We start from the raw sequence: 16393 nt of genomic DNA, 5'->3' as shown, positions 1-16393 counted from the left end.
CCCCGGTGGGGATTCGTCACCTTCCTGTCTTGTCTATATAATGCTAAGAGCGAGTAATACCCGGTACTTGTGCAGTCTTTACGCGGCTCGTCACCTACTTCCATGGTCCTTCAAAGTCATCAGAGCTACTTATGTATACCCGGTACAAGTAATGTTTATTGCATTCTTTTGATAACAAAACATGTTTCTAAATGTTTATTTCTTTTGAAAAATTTACAAAAATAATTTTTAAATAGTTTTCTACCTTTTAATTGACATTTCGTGCCGCATGACTTAATGTTTTCCAATTTACATAATATTCAACTTTCGCAACCAATAACCGGGAAGTGTGCATCCAAATTAGTGCTGAAAGTTTTTCCTAATTGATTCCGCAAGCACGAATTGAATATTTCTCTGGGATTTTGCAAACTTTTCTAGTCTCTAGTATCTTGTAATTATATGTATTTTACAGAACTTGGCACGAAAATCGAAACCGGCAGTCAACCGGTTCGTATTTTGTTTTTATTTGGTTTTATTTTACAATGACTTGAATTAGGGTTTCTATTTTTGTATCTGTGTTTTATTTTTGTATTTATACCATGAATTAGTTTAAAAAACTGTTGACGCGTAACGTGTAGTATTCCCCGCTCCTGTTTCTAACTCACCTGGCATATTGTTTACCTGAGAGTTGATTTTTTTTTAGTTATTTGGGTTGTTTTTTATTCGATTTTTTGTTATGATTGTGTAAGTATATTTTCTAGCTCCCATAAATAAACAGAAATATTTGCCATTTAGTCACATACAAAATTGGTTTACATTTCGAGACCACAAGTCACGTTTTTATTCGAAATAATACAATTCTATATTTTTCTATATTCTTTATCATTTGTAGACATTTTTAAAAAAAGCTTATGATTTTCATAAAAATATCCTTGCTCACACGACACCCAACTCGTCACCTACGAGAACTGTTTTTCATAGTGATGGGAGATATTCATACCCGCTACTTGCCTTAAAATAAATTATAATTATTATATATAGCCAACTAAAAATATTTATAATAATCAAAAACAAGGCTTTAAAACAATTATCCCTGTGGGGTGGAAAAGGCCAAGAAAAAAAGGATAATCCAGTGGCAATTAAATGCAGAACCGTATCCTTTATCCTTAGATGCACAATCCAAGAGGACAAAACCACGCCCATTCCTTGTCCAGGGCACGTGTCAACCGTAACAACAACAGAAAAAAAAACAAAAACAAAAACAAAAACAAGAATAAAATAAATAAAATCACGAAAATCAGAAACAAAAGAGCCAAGTTCCCAGACTGGCAAGAAAGGGCAAGAAAGTCACCAGCCAGGATGACAATTAAATGCAAGCCATCCTAGCAACCCTGCCCTGGACTGCAATCGACACCAAAAAGCACTCCTCGAGCCACCCCCTTTTTTCGCCTTTATTTTCTTCGTTTAAAAAAATGTGCATAAATTAAGTAACAATTACATCAGGTTAAGTCCGGGCTTATTAACCCTCTTACGGCATGACTAATTGATTTCGCTCGATATTACAGCTAGAATGTGATTCATGGCCCTGCCGGCATGGCTTTCCCAAGACTACTGCGTTCGCCGTTGCTCCGGAATGTGCTTCGAAATCAACAGCACCGAACTGCATTTTTTACAAATTACTTGCAAATAATTAAGAGATATGAGGGGTAATCGGGGAGATATAGACATTGTTAGGGCACATGTGAAAAGAAAGATTTTTTAAAGGGGGTTTCCATGAAAGGAGTACATGGACCTAAAGAAAGGAACAATAAATAAATCTAATAAATACTTTTAATATGTCTAATAAATATATAATACTATAATAAATACTAATAAATAATCTTTTTTTTGCGAATATATCTTCTAATGTTTTATAATAGTTTTAGGTATTCCGCTTGAGAGTCGGATGAGAAATGGTAGGGATATAGACAATATATTAGAAAGATAAAGGAAAGGGTATTAGTAAGCTTCCTCTGAGTCCCACGATACCCTATCCTTCTTAGTTTCGGTTCGTATCTGATCCTAAAAATATCTGGCAACAATATTTCCAAAGACCCTGCCACCTCGCCAGCCCGCCCCAGACATCAAACGGCGACTGGAAATAGCGCCAAAAACAACAACATGTGCGGCAAAGGCCTGTGGCAAATGCAAATGCCGGAAATGCAACATGAAATCGCGGATAAAGAGGGAAAATCGTGCCGTCTTTGGGTTTCTTCTTTCGGCTTTGATCGAAAAGGAAAGAGTGTTTGATTTCTCGGCGGATGATCGATGTGGGAGGTGTCTGGACAGCCACCCTCCTGGCTGGGAATAGTTTCTGATTGGAAGGTGGAGGATATGGATTTTGGAATCATACCCATGCCCAAGTCTCGGCCAACAAAGGGCCAGAAACGAACCTTCAGGCGCTGTCCTCCCAAACGAGGGTGACTTTTCCTTACAACTCATGCCATTCGAATAAAAAACTAAATATTATTTTGGAAGAAAATGTGACTAGGAAGTATATGATTAAAAGTTCTAGTCTAGAATTATTTGGAAATAAAAAAAAAGAAACAAAAATCAAAGGTTACTTTGATGAAAAGTATTTCTAATTCCGAATGTCACTATTTTTGTGAGCTTCTCTGTGGTGGAGTGGGCTTTCATAAAGTCTCTTAATATTTGTTCACTGTATCTATGAATCATGAAACTGGGGAGGTTTCCCAACGCCCCTGTCCGGCCCAGAGGGGTAACAACTCTAATTCCCTGTCCGTCATAATATTCCCTCCAACCCAAAAAATAACTACAATATATTTGGATTTTCAGCTTGTTATGGTTACATTTAAACACAAATCTATTACAAATATCTGGTACCCTTTTTCTGGTGTCCGAAAGTTACTTTTTCACAAAGGCCCTGATCGAATACTAAGGCCATCATTGGTATATCCCTGCTACTCTCTCTTAGTCCAGGAATCCGTCTCCAGATCTGGTGGAATGGCCGCATCCATGGTGCACTTCAGTCAAAGCAGGGGGGTAACCAAACTGCTCCATTGATGGTCCCTCCTGGGGGCTTGAAGTATCGGCGATTCAGCTTCCCACAACTCCAGAGTATTGGCGACTAAAATAATCGACACTGCAAGGGAGTCGAGTTAAAAAATTATACAATTTTTATTTATTTATTTATTTTTTTTGACTTGCCGGTGATGGCTTCAATATCTAAAAGATCAAATGTATTGGCTCTGTATGCTTTTAGTCTTTCTTTTATAATTTTGACGCCGAAATATTTGAGACGACAGGAAATGCAAGACAAATACTTAATTTTTCGTTCACAATATTAGAATTTAGCATTTTTCCGAAAATTGTAATTTTTATGGGTGTCTGTTACCTTCGAGCCTCGGCTCGATACTGAGCATCTGAAAATGGGAGAGCTCCTTCTATGACTTTTAATTGAATATCTAGGCCTACTATCTCAGAGGGTTTGGAATTTCAAGTTCATGGCTTGCATGATTTTTGTTTGTTTTTTAGCTTGGAAACTCTCACTATTTAATTTTAAATTAATAAAAAATATAAGAAAAATGTAGTTCTTCTTCGTACCACAATATTTTATTATGACTCAAACCATCAAATTTCTACTATTGAGTCCAATACGAATTTTCCTTCCAGTTTTCCACCCAAAGTTCAACGAATTCCCAGGTGATTCCTCTTGTATTCCTTGTGTATTCTTCTTGTATTCTATAAAGAATTTGGTCCAATTGAAATTGGACCATTGGAAAGATTATTACAAAATCGATAAAGATACTTCAGACTATTCTAGTTTATAATTCTAGTAAGAATTGACTTGTACTTTTGCACCACAATATTTTAATATAAATTAAACCATACAATTTCTGCTGAGTTCCTTTAATAAAAAAAACTCCCTATGAAAAATGACCCGTGAGTTCCTCAATTCCGTGTATTTCATTGCAGAATCCTCTGGTTTTCCTCATTTATTCCATGCATACTCATATTCCTCCTATATATATATGAAAGAATCCTCCCCAACTTAAATAATAAGCTTAAGACAATTTTATCAACGGATTATTCCTCATGTACTATTCCCTTTTTATGCGACTTGGTTTGATTCGAAGGTTAAAGTATAAAATAAAGTGATTTGAGAAGCCTATGAGAATATTCATGAAATTGGAGAAAAATGTTTAATTGAACACTGATTATTCATTAGGAACCGGGAAAACTTCGATAGCTGGCTATCAAAAAGCCTTATTCAAGCCTAACCTATAACTAAAAAAATTACAAAATAAAATACTTCCACAAATTAAATGAATAACAAAAATTGAATTTGGAAAAATAAGTAAGCATTGACATTTCTTTTATAACAAAATATTTTGTATTTTATTTCCTTTAATATATTTACATTTTCTGTGGGCCAAGAGAATTAATGGCAGAATCCTCTGGTATTCCTTTAATATTCCCCCATGAACCCTCCCCAATTAAAATATTAGGTATTATAATATTGGTTATATACATATATTACAATATACATATATATAACATTTATTTAATATAAATATTTCATCTTGTTGTCGCGTGCCTAGTTTCTATTAGTGTTTCTATTTCGTATACACAACATAACACAAAGAAAGACAGCAAGGACTCTCAACACTGAACATTTCAATGCCAAATTAGCGATTCCTCTGCTGCAGTCTTGAGGAAGTTAAGCCTGGCTTTTAGTCGTCTCTGAATTACATATATTGGCTGTCACATTTCTTGATTGAAGAACCTCTGGATGGTGAACACGATTGGCGGCTTCCTGGGGAAGATTTGTCTTCTTGCAATAATAAGTTCTTGCACTGCGACAACGGGATCCTGAAGCTGCTAAAGACTGCTGGGGCCAATCTCGGAATAGGTGTCCACATCTCTGGTTTCCAACCAAATCTAATAAATATTACAATAAATAATAATATTAATAATAACTTTTGACTTTTGAAATATTTATTTTTCAATATTTTTAATTATTTATTTTTCAATATTTGAAATATAATATTTTTTTTTTACTTACCGAAAAATGTTTAGCTGAAGAATTCATGTTGTTTTACTTTTTGTCCTTCTTTTAAAATTTTAATTGTCCAAATATTTATTATATTACAAATAATTTTTGGGCTGTATAACCGGAATTTGGATGTTGCTTCGAAACGAGCTATTTGTATACTGAGGCTCTATCGATTTCGGGCGGCCTTTTATACTAAAATTTGTCAAGGCCTACTGAGACTTTGGAGTTGAAATTTCCATTTTCAATTTTCAAATTCTTTGCATGATACAATTATTATTCGGGCTCCGCCCGAAGTTAGCTTTCCTTTCTTGTTCATAATGAGATCCCTTGAAAATGCAGTTTTCCCTATTGGGTCCACAGTAATGGCTATATCTTCCCCAACTCTCATCCGATTCTCAAGCGGAGTACCTTAAACGATTTCTATATCGATTCTCCATCATTCTGCATCAAAATCCTGACACAAAATATTTTTTGGATTTTTTGTCCATTTTTCCTGATGGGACCCCTTGAAAATGCAGTTTTCCCCCATATGGCCCACGGCGATGTCTATATCTTCCCCAATTCTCATCCGATTCTTAAGCGGAGTACCTTAAACGATTTCTATATCGATTCTCCATCATTCTGCATCAAAATCCTGACACAAAATATTTTTTGGATTTTTTGTCCATTTTTCCTGATGGGACCCCTTGAAAATGCAGTTTTCCCCCATATGGCCCACGGCGATGTCTATATCTTCCCCAATTCTCATCCGATTCTTAAGCGGAGTACCTTAAACGATTTCTATATCGATTCTCCATCATTCTGCATCAAAATCCTGACACAAAATATTTTTTGGATTTTTTGTCCCTTTTTCCTGATTTGACCCCTTGAAAATGCAGATTTCCCCTATATGGCCCACGGCGATGTCTATATCTTCCCCAATTCTGATCCAATTCTCAAGCGGAGTACCTTAAACGATTTCTATATGGATTCTCCATCATTCTGCATCAAAATCCTGACACAAAATATTTTTTGGATTTTTTGTCCATTTTTCCTGATGGGACCCCTTGAAAATGCAGTTTTCCCCCATATGGCCCACGGCGATGTCTATATCTTCCCCAATTCTCATCCGATTCTTAAGCGGAGTACCTTAAACGATTTCTGGATCGATTCGCCATCATTCTGCATCAAAATCCTGAGACAAAATATTTTTTCGATTTTTCGTCCCTTCTTATACTCTTGCAGAAGGTATTATAATTTTGTCCAAAAGTGTGCAACGCAGTGAAGGAGACATCTTCGACCCTATAAAGTATATATATTCTTGATCAGGATCATCTCCTGAGTTGATATGAGCATGTCCGTGTGCCTGTCCGTCTGTCTGTCCCTCTGTCGGTTTCTACGCAAACTAGTCTCTCAGTTTTAAAGCTATCGTCTTGAAACTTTGCACACACCCTTCTTTCCAAGATTTTTTATTGTAATTAATTGGATTATATATTCATATTCCCATAAGAATCGGCCAGCTATATCCGATGTTTGCGATATATATCCGGTTTTAACTGCAAGGGTATATCAACTTCGGCTCCGCCCGAAGTTAGCTTTCCTTTCTTGTTTTGTCTTTAGATCTTAGAAGCCCACAAACAATATCTCTACTAAGAATAGATTAACCAAACTTTGTTCATTCATTAACCAAAAATTAGTCCAAATTTTATACTTCTTATTCAATTTTTAGTTATTTTATTTCGACTTTCTAGTGTATCTTTCCGCCAATCCATTAATAACCCACAAATATACAACGCCATATTATAAAAGCTATAATATATCGTTTTATTATGATATTTTATAAAAATCCCCGCCATCGTAAAAGAAATGCCCTCTTCATTAATATATCTAAAAACGGTTCATATATTTATAAATATTCATAGAAATGCACATACATGGAAATCGTAGTAGACTCTGAATAATACTTCATGCTAACAAATATCCTCTACAAAAAATTGCTACGAATTCCTGTTAATAAATATCTTTATTATTTTTATCCATCAATTTTTCATTACGATTTTTATTTCGTTTCCATTTCCATTTTTTTGGTTAAAGAAAGACATTTATTTTCATTTCATTTCATATATATATATAAATATTTTATTTAATTTTTTTAAGCCCCCCTCCCCGGCCATATTAGAAAGAACACCATGTTTCAATTGACATTTCACTTGTAAATTTTTATTGTAAATTTGTTTTGTGTGCTTGTGTACGTCCAATGCAAAGAAAGACAAAATTTTGAGACAATATTTTTGATCCTTTGATCCAAATCCATTCCTAGAAAGTTCCACGATTTCACGACATCAGACAAGGACGAATATTTCCGAAAACAGATCAGATTACAACTGGTTGATATTTCTTCCAAAACACTACATTCTCTGGGAGCGTTTTCCTGAATACATCATCATCTGGATCGTGAAAACATCTCTGGGTTCTGGAGAATACCAATTTTGGGAATACTGATCCGAAAACTACATACTTCTGGCCACCTTGGCTCACGTATACAGGTCAGGAAAACTTGTCAAGTGGGTTGATAATTTCTTCGGTCTCTGAGCTCTGGTTGGTATTACTATATCTGCTGATCTTCTACCTTTTTTTTTTTTTGTTGCACACATTTAAGTTTTTGGGGTTTCCAAACTTTTGATCCAAACTTTGACTTTTGATCCAAACTCGATGACAATTCACGAGAAATAGCTATTCCGCACAGCGCCCATGTCCGGGTTGTTGGCCGGCTGGATGCGGGGCTGAGGTGGTGCCCTTTCCTGGGTCCTTGGCGGCACCACGTTGAGAAAGTCCCGCGGGTGCTCAGCCTGGCGACTTTGCCGGGACGCCCGTTGTTGCGGTGTTCGATAATATTCCGTGGCTCTGCGTTGTGGGTACAACTCACAATTGTCGGTTTGGAACTGAAAATAAAATAATATATTTTCTTTAATAATTTTTTTTTTCTGAAAAATAATATTTTTTCCTGAAAAATAATTTTTTCCTGAAAAATAATTTTTTCCTGAAAAATAATATTTTTTCCTGAAAAATAATAATATTTGGAAAATAATATTTTTTCTGTAAAATAATATTTTTTTGGACTTACCCAGCGCCTCTCCATGGCCTAATTATTTAATTTAAGTTTGTCTTTCTTTTAAAATTTTAACTTGTCTAAATAATAAAACTAAGAATTTATTTTCTAAAATAATTTTAGGGCCGAAAAATAATTTTTTTCCGAATATTATTTTTGGTTTTTGGGGTCTGGTTGCCGAAACGTTTGATTTGATACTGAGAATCTGAACGGCCGGTCGGCCTTATATACCCTGGGTTCGGGCTCAAGGCCTCCTTTGATCCAAAAATTTTTTTGCTTCGGCTTAAAATGTTTTTTCACAGCCTGTTGGGATATTTTCATAAAATATTCGTCCCCACCAAGCCTGCAGGAAAATTAACTTCATTTCCCCTCGAACTCAAATCGATACTCTGGCATCCGCAGTGGAATAACAAAAATATATATAGATGAGCTCCTCCGATGCAGTGGAATGTGGGCATTGCTAAATGAACAGATGCAACACAACAGCAGACTCGAAAAAAAACAAAAAATATATATATATATGTATATAAAACGTAATGAGAAAATGCAATGGAAGTGCAGGAGTGGGTGGTGGCGGGAAAAGGGAGTTTTTGTTTGCTTAATTGAAATTTATTGACTGCAGGTCTGGGGAATGGGTGGGGAACGGGGCCGAGAAGTGAGTAGAAACAGATGCAGTCGAGAGGCAGAGTTGGGAGTCCAAAGAACCTCATTTCCGTGTCTTTCCCGGCGATCGTTTGTGGAACGCTTTTCCGGAAAGTTGACGTTTTTATGGCTGTTGCGAAATCAGCCTCATAAACTTCAGAAACAAATAGTGCAGATCGTGATTTGGTATTGGAACTTGGTATTCCTCCCCCGAGGCAGGGGTTTCCCCGACCTGTCAATCATGGTATGGGACATCTGACAGGTTGTCAGGGAAGCGCGTGAGTTTCTTCGGGGGGTAGGGCCACACTAAATTGCCATTTTGACAGGAGTTTTTGATGAAGGTCTTGTGGAACTTTGGTGATTTTTTTTAGGAAAGCTTTCAATGAGCCAAAGATAGGCCATAAATATTTAAAAGAAAGCAAATATTTCTCATTTTTTCACTCAAATATATATGAAAGCATATATATCCCCCTCCAAAAGTGTAATCAAATGAAAGCCACCCGAAAATTGACACAAATCCGGGGGAAAAGACAAATCGGATCGCATCAATGGTTTCCCATAACGAACACTCCGAGAATGACCAATGTCAATGTCCTTGAAACCCAGGGACTTAGTCAGGACATCCCTCCAGGACTCTGGGACTCGCCCTTGCCACTATGCCATGTGGCTGGAAAAATTGTTTGGCCAGCACGATCGTAATTTGGTTGAATTCCAGAGACTTGTGTCGCTTCAAGGGTGTGAATTCATTTGTCGATTTAATTATTAGTTTCTGCTGCTGTTCATTACACTGGAAAAAAATAATAGGAGTCATGGAAATAGTTAGGAAGTTATAGGTTCTGTTTGAATAGTTCTAATCTTAGAGATCTTAAGATATTCTGATATATTTCTATAATAATAAAGACCTTTATTTTATTTTCTTCCAGTGTACTTTTTTTTTTGTAAAAACGCAATTGAGTTTTAGTTTCCCCCTGATGTTCAAGCAGCGACAAATGCGAGGGTGGCTGCTACAATAGTCCACCCCCCAGAGCACTGACCTTGGAATACATATATATATATATATATATTTTAGTACAATTATAGTACATACATATATTTATATGTGTGACACATTTCATTCGGAATCGGAATGCGGAAACCTCAAAAACAGGGTTGTTTCAAAAAGCAAAAGCAAGTTAATCCACTCCATACGGTCCATCGATTCAATTAGTCCCAAGATGAAAGTAAAATTTTCATTTGACATCGATAGAAAATCGAATAATGCAATGGATTAGGTTTTGGGTCTAAGGGGGATGCTTTCCCCACAAAATGAAACTAATACTGGAGAGATAAAAGCTGGGATGGTGGCTCAGATAAGAATAGTATAGAGATGATCTTAACGAAACACTACCTATAGGTAGTCTCCAGTTTTGTATTATTATCGTTAACCTCTACAGTGTCTTAAAAAAATGTGTTTGTTTTGAAATTTTTGTTTTAAGAAAGCAAAAGGAGTACAATTTATAGCCGGGCTTATAGATTTATCATAGATTATCAACAAAATATTGCAGCAGGTGGTAAATACCTGCTAATATAAAATAAAAAATTCCATTTATTCAAGTTTGGAGTTTAAAATAATTTAAAATTAAATTATAGAAACATATGGAAAGCATCTATGGAGAACATTATGTGTTGTTATTATAGGAGGCAAAATTAAACCCTAGTCACCATTTAAGGGTTAACTAAACTCTGGTTACTCAACACTGTTTTACTCACAATCTTCCATTTCAATAACGGTATCATTTTGCATCAGATCTCAAGTATTACAAGAAAGACATGAATCAGGTGCCACTTAAAATCATTATTAGATTTATTAAAACACCCAGAACCCAGAACTATATCAGAAATGCCATAAATTCTTGGGAAAATTCTCAAAGTAACAAAATAACAGGATAAACCAGAATGGTAATCAAATTTATGATTCGATTCTGGCAACTTTCTGATCAAGTTCCTTCAACAAAGTTAAATCGAAGAGAGGAGACCTCGTTGGACAAAGTTGTGGCAACTCCATGTGTTGCAAGTTGCGACCCCCAATCACCTGCCAGACAGTAATTGAGGTGCTTTATGCATCGTAGACGTGGAGTGTCATCCAAAAAGGAGCAAAAATATAGAAAAAAAATAAACGGAAAAAATATTCTGAGGATGCTCTAGGGGCTATAAGTCTTTCTTATATTTCTTTTTTTTTACTGAGGAAATGGCAACGTTTTACCTGTAGACTTTTCCTTTTTTTAATATTTTTTTTTTTGCAACTTTTATACTCCAGTCCCTGGGCGGCTTAAACTGTTTGCTTGTACCATTACCATTTCCATTCTTACATACATACATACATGCTACTTGCCCCAAGACTCTTGCCATTCGTGCCCCCGACTCCGGCCCGGCCCGGCGTGTAGATGCAACCATTAGGACTACGTGCCAAAGTGCACTGAGGAGTCAACAGCGTCTTGGTTGGAAATTCAATTTGTGGCAAGTTTTAAAGGCACTGAAAAAAAAAAAACTTGATCAAATTTAATGGGAATTTATTTATTTTTTTTAATAGAATTTATTGGAAACTTAAGCTTATCTAAATTATTTTTAAATTTTTGCGAAAAATCACTTTAAAAGGTATGAAAATTTTTTGCAGTGCTTGTTGACAGTCATGTCAGCGCATATCGTGAGGAGTTGTGAGAAGTTCCCGGCTTCCACCCACGGAAATGTGAGGTGCATCCTTGAGCCGTTTGAGCTTAAACGTTGCAATCGGCTTATGTGAACCATAATTCCATAACTGCTTTCAGTGCCAGCGTGTGTGTCTGTTTTGGCCAAGTTATCGGCCCATCAGAATGGCCACTAGGGCTTATAACACTCATTTGCGATTCAATGACCATTGCGATAAAAAAAAAAACTCTCCTAATGGCTTCGACACGTGCGTTGGGTGATGCATTCGGCTTTGAAAATACTACACTTTATGGCCATTTTTTATCGAACTTCCCACACACACAAAAAATCGGCAAAAGAAACAACTTAATAATTAAGGGTAAGCTCGCAAAACCAAGTTGTTTATTACCTTTCTTCCCAGCTCTTGATTTATTAAGTTTTTCTATGAAATATAAACCCCAACCCTAGGAAATAGGTGCACCTTCTGGAAAACACAAAAAAAATCAAAGCAGATTTCCCTCATCCTCCTCGCAGTTTTCTTTCATTTTTCACTCCCCCCGTTGGAAATGCATTTTTAACACTTTTTTGGCACGCATCTCTCGCTGGGATATTCCCAAGGGTGGAATATATAATATTGGTGGGCGGGGGACATGGTAGGAGGTGTGGCAACAGCAATCCCGGGGTTGTTCGATCGGGGTCTGTCTTTATTATTTATCGATTGGCGTTCGATTGGCCTTTCAGAGCCTGTCAACAGATGGAGGTCCCAAAAAAAAAAAACCAAGAGAGGGTTGTATTTTATAGCTTTCTTTAAAAAACAGAAATTAAGTTAATTTATTTAGGGTAAATATTCGTAAATATCTGTGATATGTGAGATATAAACCATACAGATCTGGAACCAAACGAAAATTACAAAGCGAAAAAGGCGGAAAAACATGCTTTTGAGACCTAGCATTCAAGACCAAGCCCTTCTGATTAAATAGATTTTAGGATACATTTTGGATAAATATTAAAAAGTTATTATGATATTATATTAAAGGCAAAATATTAAAATTCTTAACAGAGAATCTTATAGTTTGCTTATCAGCGCTACAGCCTTTTACGAATTAACATGCGTTAAAGGAGGAAAAGCATGCTTTCAAGGATTGTCTTACTTTAATTTCTCTTGTTTCAATGGATTTTTTAAGAGATTAAACATAAAATTTATTAAATAACTATGATATTAGAGGCAAAAAACCTAGCCTTTTTTTTTTTCGAAGCTCTTGTGCTTGCTAGAAACTTTTTTAGAGTTATGAAGCGAACAAAAGAATAATCATGCTTTTACCCTGTTTCTTCTGTTTTAATTGATCCATCCTGAAGATTTAGAATAAATATCAATGAGTAACTTAAGGGTAGTAACGTTAGTAACGTTAAGGAAAGAAATATTAAAGAAAATCTAATATTTTCCTATCGGATACCTCGATGATGGACAGATCTGCAACTATTAAAGAATTATATTGATGAAAAGGCGGAAAAGCATGCTTTTATAGTTTGTCTACTGATTCATTCTATTTTTAATAGATTAAGTATACATTTTAATAAATAACTTTGATATTTAAAGCAAAAAACTTAAAGTTGTTTAGGACGTTGTTTAGTTGAGTATAGGACGAAAAAGATTAACAAGCATGCTTTTCAACTTTGTCTTCTGGTTTGATAAACCTTTGAAAGGATTAAAGTTAAATAATGACGAATAAATACGATATAAAAGTCGAAAGGCTAACTTTAGAGTTTATCAGAGACTGCTGTTCTTAAAAGCGCTGGAACCATTGGACAATTATGAAGCGAAAAAGACTAAAAAGCATGCTTTTAAACCATGTCTTCTGGTTTAATGAAGTTTAGAATGAATTTCGTTTAAATATCAATAACAATTATATTATTTAAGACAAAAATCTATAATTTTCTTATCAGATACTTCTGTACTTTCCAGCGCTTTAACCTTTGAGTTTTGAAAAACCGAAAAAGCATGCTTTTAAACGTCGTCTTCTGCTTTAATAGATTTCGTGTTTAGATATCCCAAAAATTAAACCCCAAGTCAACAAAGACAAAAACCAAAACCACAACCAAACAAAGAAAAAAAAAACAAACATATCAAACGTCCCTCAACATCTGTTGAAAAATGATCCAAGGAATACCAGCAAACAAATTTCAAAAAAAAAAGGCCAACATATGTGGCCCGGATTAAAGCCAACTCCCGCCCCCTATTTCTGTGTTTCTTTTTTTTTGACATTTTTCCTAGGGGGTATTATGTCACAAGGTGGGCTTCTTGTCAGGTTTATGCTAATTTATTGCAGCACCAGAAAGCAGAAATTTCATCTTTAATACATCGGTGCGACCCCGGTATCTGGTGTAAAGTTTTTTCCTATTTTTTTTTTTTGCGCCACCACCAATTGAGATATTTTTCTGTAGTGCTGCTCTAGTTTTTCTGTATTTGCCCGGGGGTCTAACCGGGGGTTAAATTGTACAAACGACAAATGACATTAACAACGCTTAGAGCAATTACACAGAGAAAGGCGAAAGACTGGGCTGGGGTGGGGTGGGTGGTTGTCGAGTCGGCTGGTGGGTTGCCTGCCTGCCTGCCTGCCTGCCAGCCTGGTTGGTTGGTTGAGGCGGATTATTTATAATGAGGCAATAACAATTTGTGCTGCAGTTGGTCATGACATTCGATTAAGCCGTTCCACGTCCACGTTCCAAGTCATTGTCTTCTCTTATTGTAAAAGTTAAGCCAGAGGCGACTCTCGTCACTGGTTTTCCATGTAACATGTTATTAATGTTTGCACTTAATAATCCTTTTCTTAAGCTTTTCATTAAAAAAATTAAAAAAAAGGAGGTGAAGGGGTTAAGTATATGTATTATAAAGAGGCATTAGATCAGTGGTCGGCACGGCTCTATCCCACGGGTATAGGAAATTTCGTTACTAATCGTTACTAATACTAATGCGTTCAAATCATATCAATGTATTGAGTGCCGACCACAGTCAGGGTTACCCTCATCACTCATTTTTAGAAAGTGCAGGTTCGATTCGTGTCTGATTTTTTGTGTATTTTTTTTTTTTATTAAATTTATTTATTAAACTTCTACCACCTGAAGTTTAAAATTATTTAATAAGGTCAGAGTTTAATTCCTGTTTGAAATTATAATTATGCACCATATTTTATATACAATTTTATGTAAATATTTTTACATCTTTAGTGTTGAACTTTATACTAATTTTCTTTTTTTTATCTTTCCTCATTTCAGGTATGTACTGTAAACAAATCCGATAATCAAATCGAAGAAACGAACATAAAGCTGGGAAATGAAGTGGACTTCTGTTTTTGATGGCCACTTGAAAGTTCTTAAATTATCTTGAAAATGTTTTGAGGCAAGAAAACAAAGTGATATGGCTGCATAAGTACTTGTGTGTGTAAAAGTATATAAATATAAGAGTATAAATATACTGTATATACATAAATATGTATATAACTCTTAAAGAACATATTTATTTTATTATTTTGAATTTATGGCCAAAGTTTTATGTATATTTTCTCCAAGTGCAGTGAATAAATTTATTCATGTACTTGACACTGCATAAACTTGCAACATTTAAATGCATTTAGAAGCGTTAAGCTGGCACTGCATGTGTGCGAGAGAGATGCACAGAGGTAGATGGGGTGCCAACAAAAGTTGGCCTTAACCCTTGGGCCCTGGGCTCTGGCTTGGGGCCTGCGGCAGAAATAGGAGATGAACGGTAAAGGGAGCCGCACTAAGCCAAGACAAAGCTTTCTGGTTTATCTTCTTGCACCAGGCAACGGTTTAGTTCTTCTGTCTCTCTCTCTCTCTTGTTTTTCGCCAGCTTAGTACATAAGAAAACACATATTGCACATTGCACACCTACCGGTATTATTATGCAGTGTATGTACATATGGGTGGGGGGGGTGAGTGTGAGTGTGTGGGGCTCTATGCGGTTTATTTATGCCGTCTGCCTGATTTCCGCTTTTTAAATGCTTCTCTGCCCTCGGCTGCAGCTTCTGTTTTTATATCTGTCTCTGTTTCTCTTGGTTCCTACGGTGTTTTTACTAGGGCACTGGAAAAAATATAGACGGGTTTCTATATATTTATTTAAAAAGTTATCTTAAATTACAATACAAATAATATACTTAAGGTTAATAATTTTTTGGAATATTAGTTAGTAAAATTAAAAATTTTTTGCTCAGTGCATGCTCCATTATTGCCTCTGTCCTTCAACTCATCTGCCCCCCACTCACACACACTCTCTCTCCTCTCTGTCTCGCCCAGAGACCCGCTTACATGGGCATCTGGTCTCTGGTCTCCAAACAAATAAAAAAAAAAAAAAAAAAAGGAAAATACAAATTTATTTCCATTCCGTATTCCTCCTCCTATGCGTTTGCAGTTAATTTGTGCTGCTCTCCCCCTTTCTGCCCCATTCCACACCACCCCCTGCAACAGCCACGGCCGGCGGCACTGTGAGGTGCTAAGTGGAACACCAATTGGCCCTGACAAAGGCATTGCAATTAAAGGAGAAAGCGAGGGAAAGAGTGAGATAACAGTATCCGAGTGCAACGGACACGGGCCAGTTGTGGGCAGGAAAGTTAATGAGTAAGAGAGGAAAAACTGATTTCTTGTGATGGATCCGTTATTAATGAACAGCTCAGTGAGGAGGAGGTCAGAGAGTGTGAGAGTCAAAAGAGCAGCAGGTGAAAAAGAGAGATGAATGAGGTAATAATCCTGCAAAAAAAAGAACTACAAATTGTTCCCCCTGATTCATTAAAGTTTTTCCATTAAGCAGTAATTAAACATTTAATTAGTTAAGTAGTTCTTAACTTTTCTACAGGTTCTCTTTAATAATAGCCCATACAGTTGTATTCCCATTCCACACTCTCCCAAATCACAATGGCGGTTAAGGGGTAGGGTTGCCACCACCCCTTTGT

At 36.1% G+C, this 16393-nt stretch overlaps 2 protein-coding genes and 1 long non-coding RNA gene across 7 annotated transcripts in view; 1 reads left to right on the top strand and 2 right to left on the bottom strand.

Annotated features, from left to right (window-relative positions):
• Ptp10D (Protein tyrosine phosphatase 10D) overlaps positions 1–16393 on the top strand; it is a 65820-nt gene that overhangs the window by 4590 nt on the left and 44837 nt on the right. The window lies entirely within an intron of this gene.
• On the bottom strand, positions 2802–5206 carry LOC108134323 (uncharacterized). 2 transcript variants are annotated; one of them, XR_001773804.3, is made up of 5 exons: positions 5045–5206; positions 4400–4920; positions 3583–3720; positions 3187–3527; positions 2802–3121 (listed from the first exon to the last, which is right to left on the bottom strand). It is a non-coding gene; the product is annotated as an uncharacterized lncRNA (long non-coding RNA). The 2 variants fall into 2 exon arrangements; XR_011443003.1 differs by having other exon boundaries at positions 3583–4920.
• On the bottom strand, positions 7213–8327 carry LOC108134322 (uncharacterized). Its single transcript, XM_017254585.3, has 2 exons — positions 8139–8327; positions 7213–7956 (listed from the first exon to the last, which is right to left on the bottom strand). Exons 1-2 carry the CDS (start codon positions 8151–8153, stop codon positions 7735–7737), a joined length of 237 nt encoding a protein of 78 aa, XP_017110074.1. The 5' UTR covers positions 8154–8327; the 3' UTR covers positions 7213–7734.

The sequence above is a fragment of the Drosophila bipectinata genome, chromosome XL (genome assembly GCF_030179905.1).
Source record: "Drosophila bipectinata strain 14024-0381.07 chromosome XL, DbipHiC1v2, whole genome shotgun sequence".
Lineage (NCBI taxonomy): Eukaryota > Metazoa > Arthropoda > Insecta > Diptera > Drosophilidae > Drosophila > Drosophila bipectinata.
The sequence above is the reverse complement of the archived record's forward strand: the minus strand, read 5'-3'. Positions and strand labels throughout refer to the sequence as shown.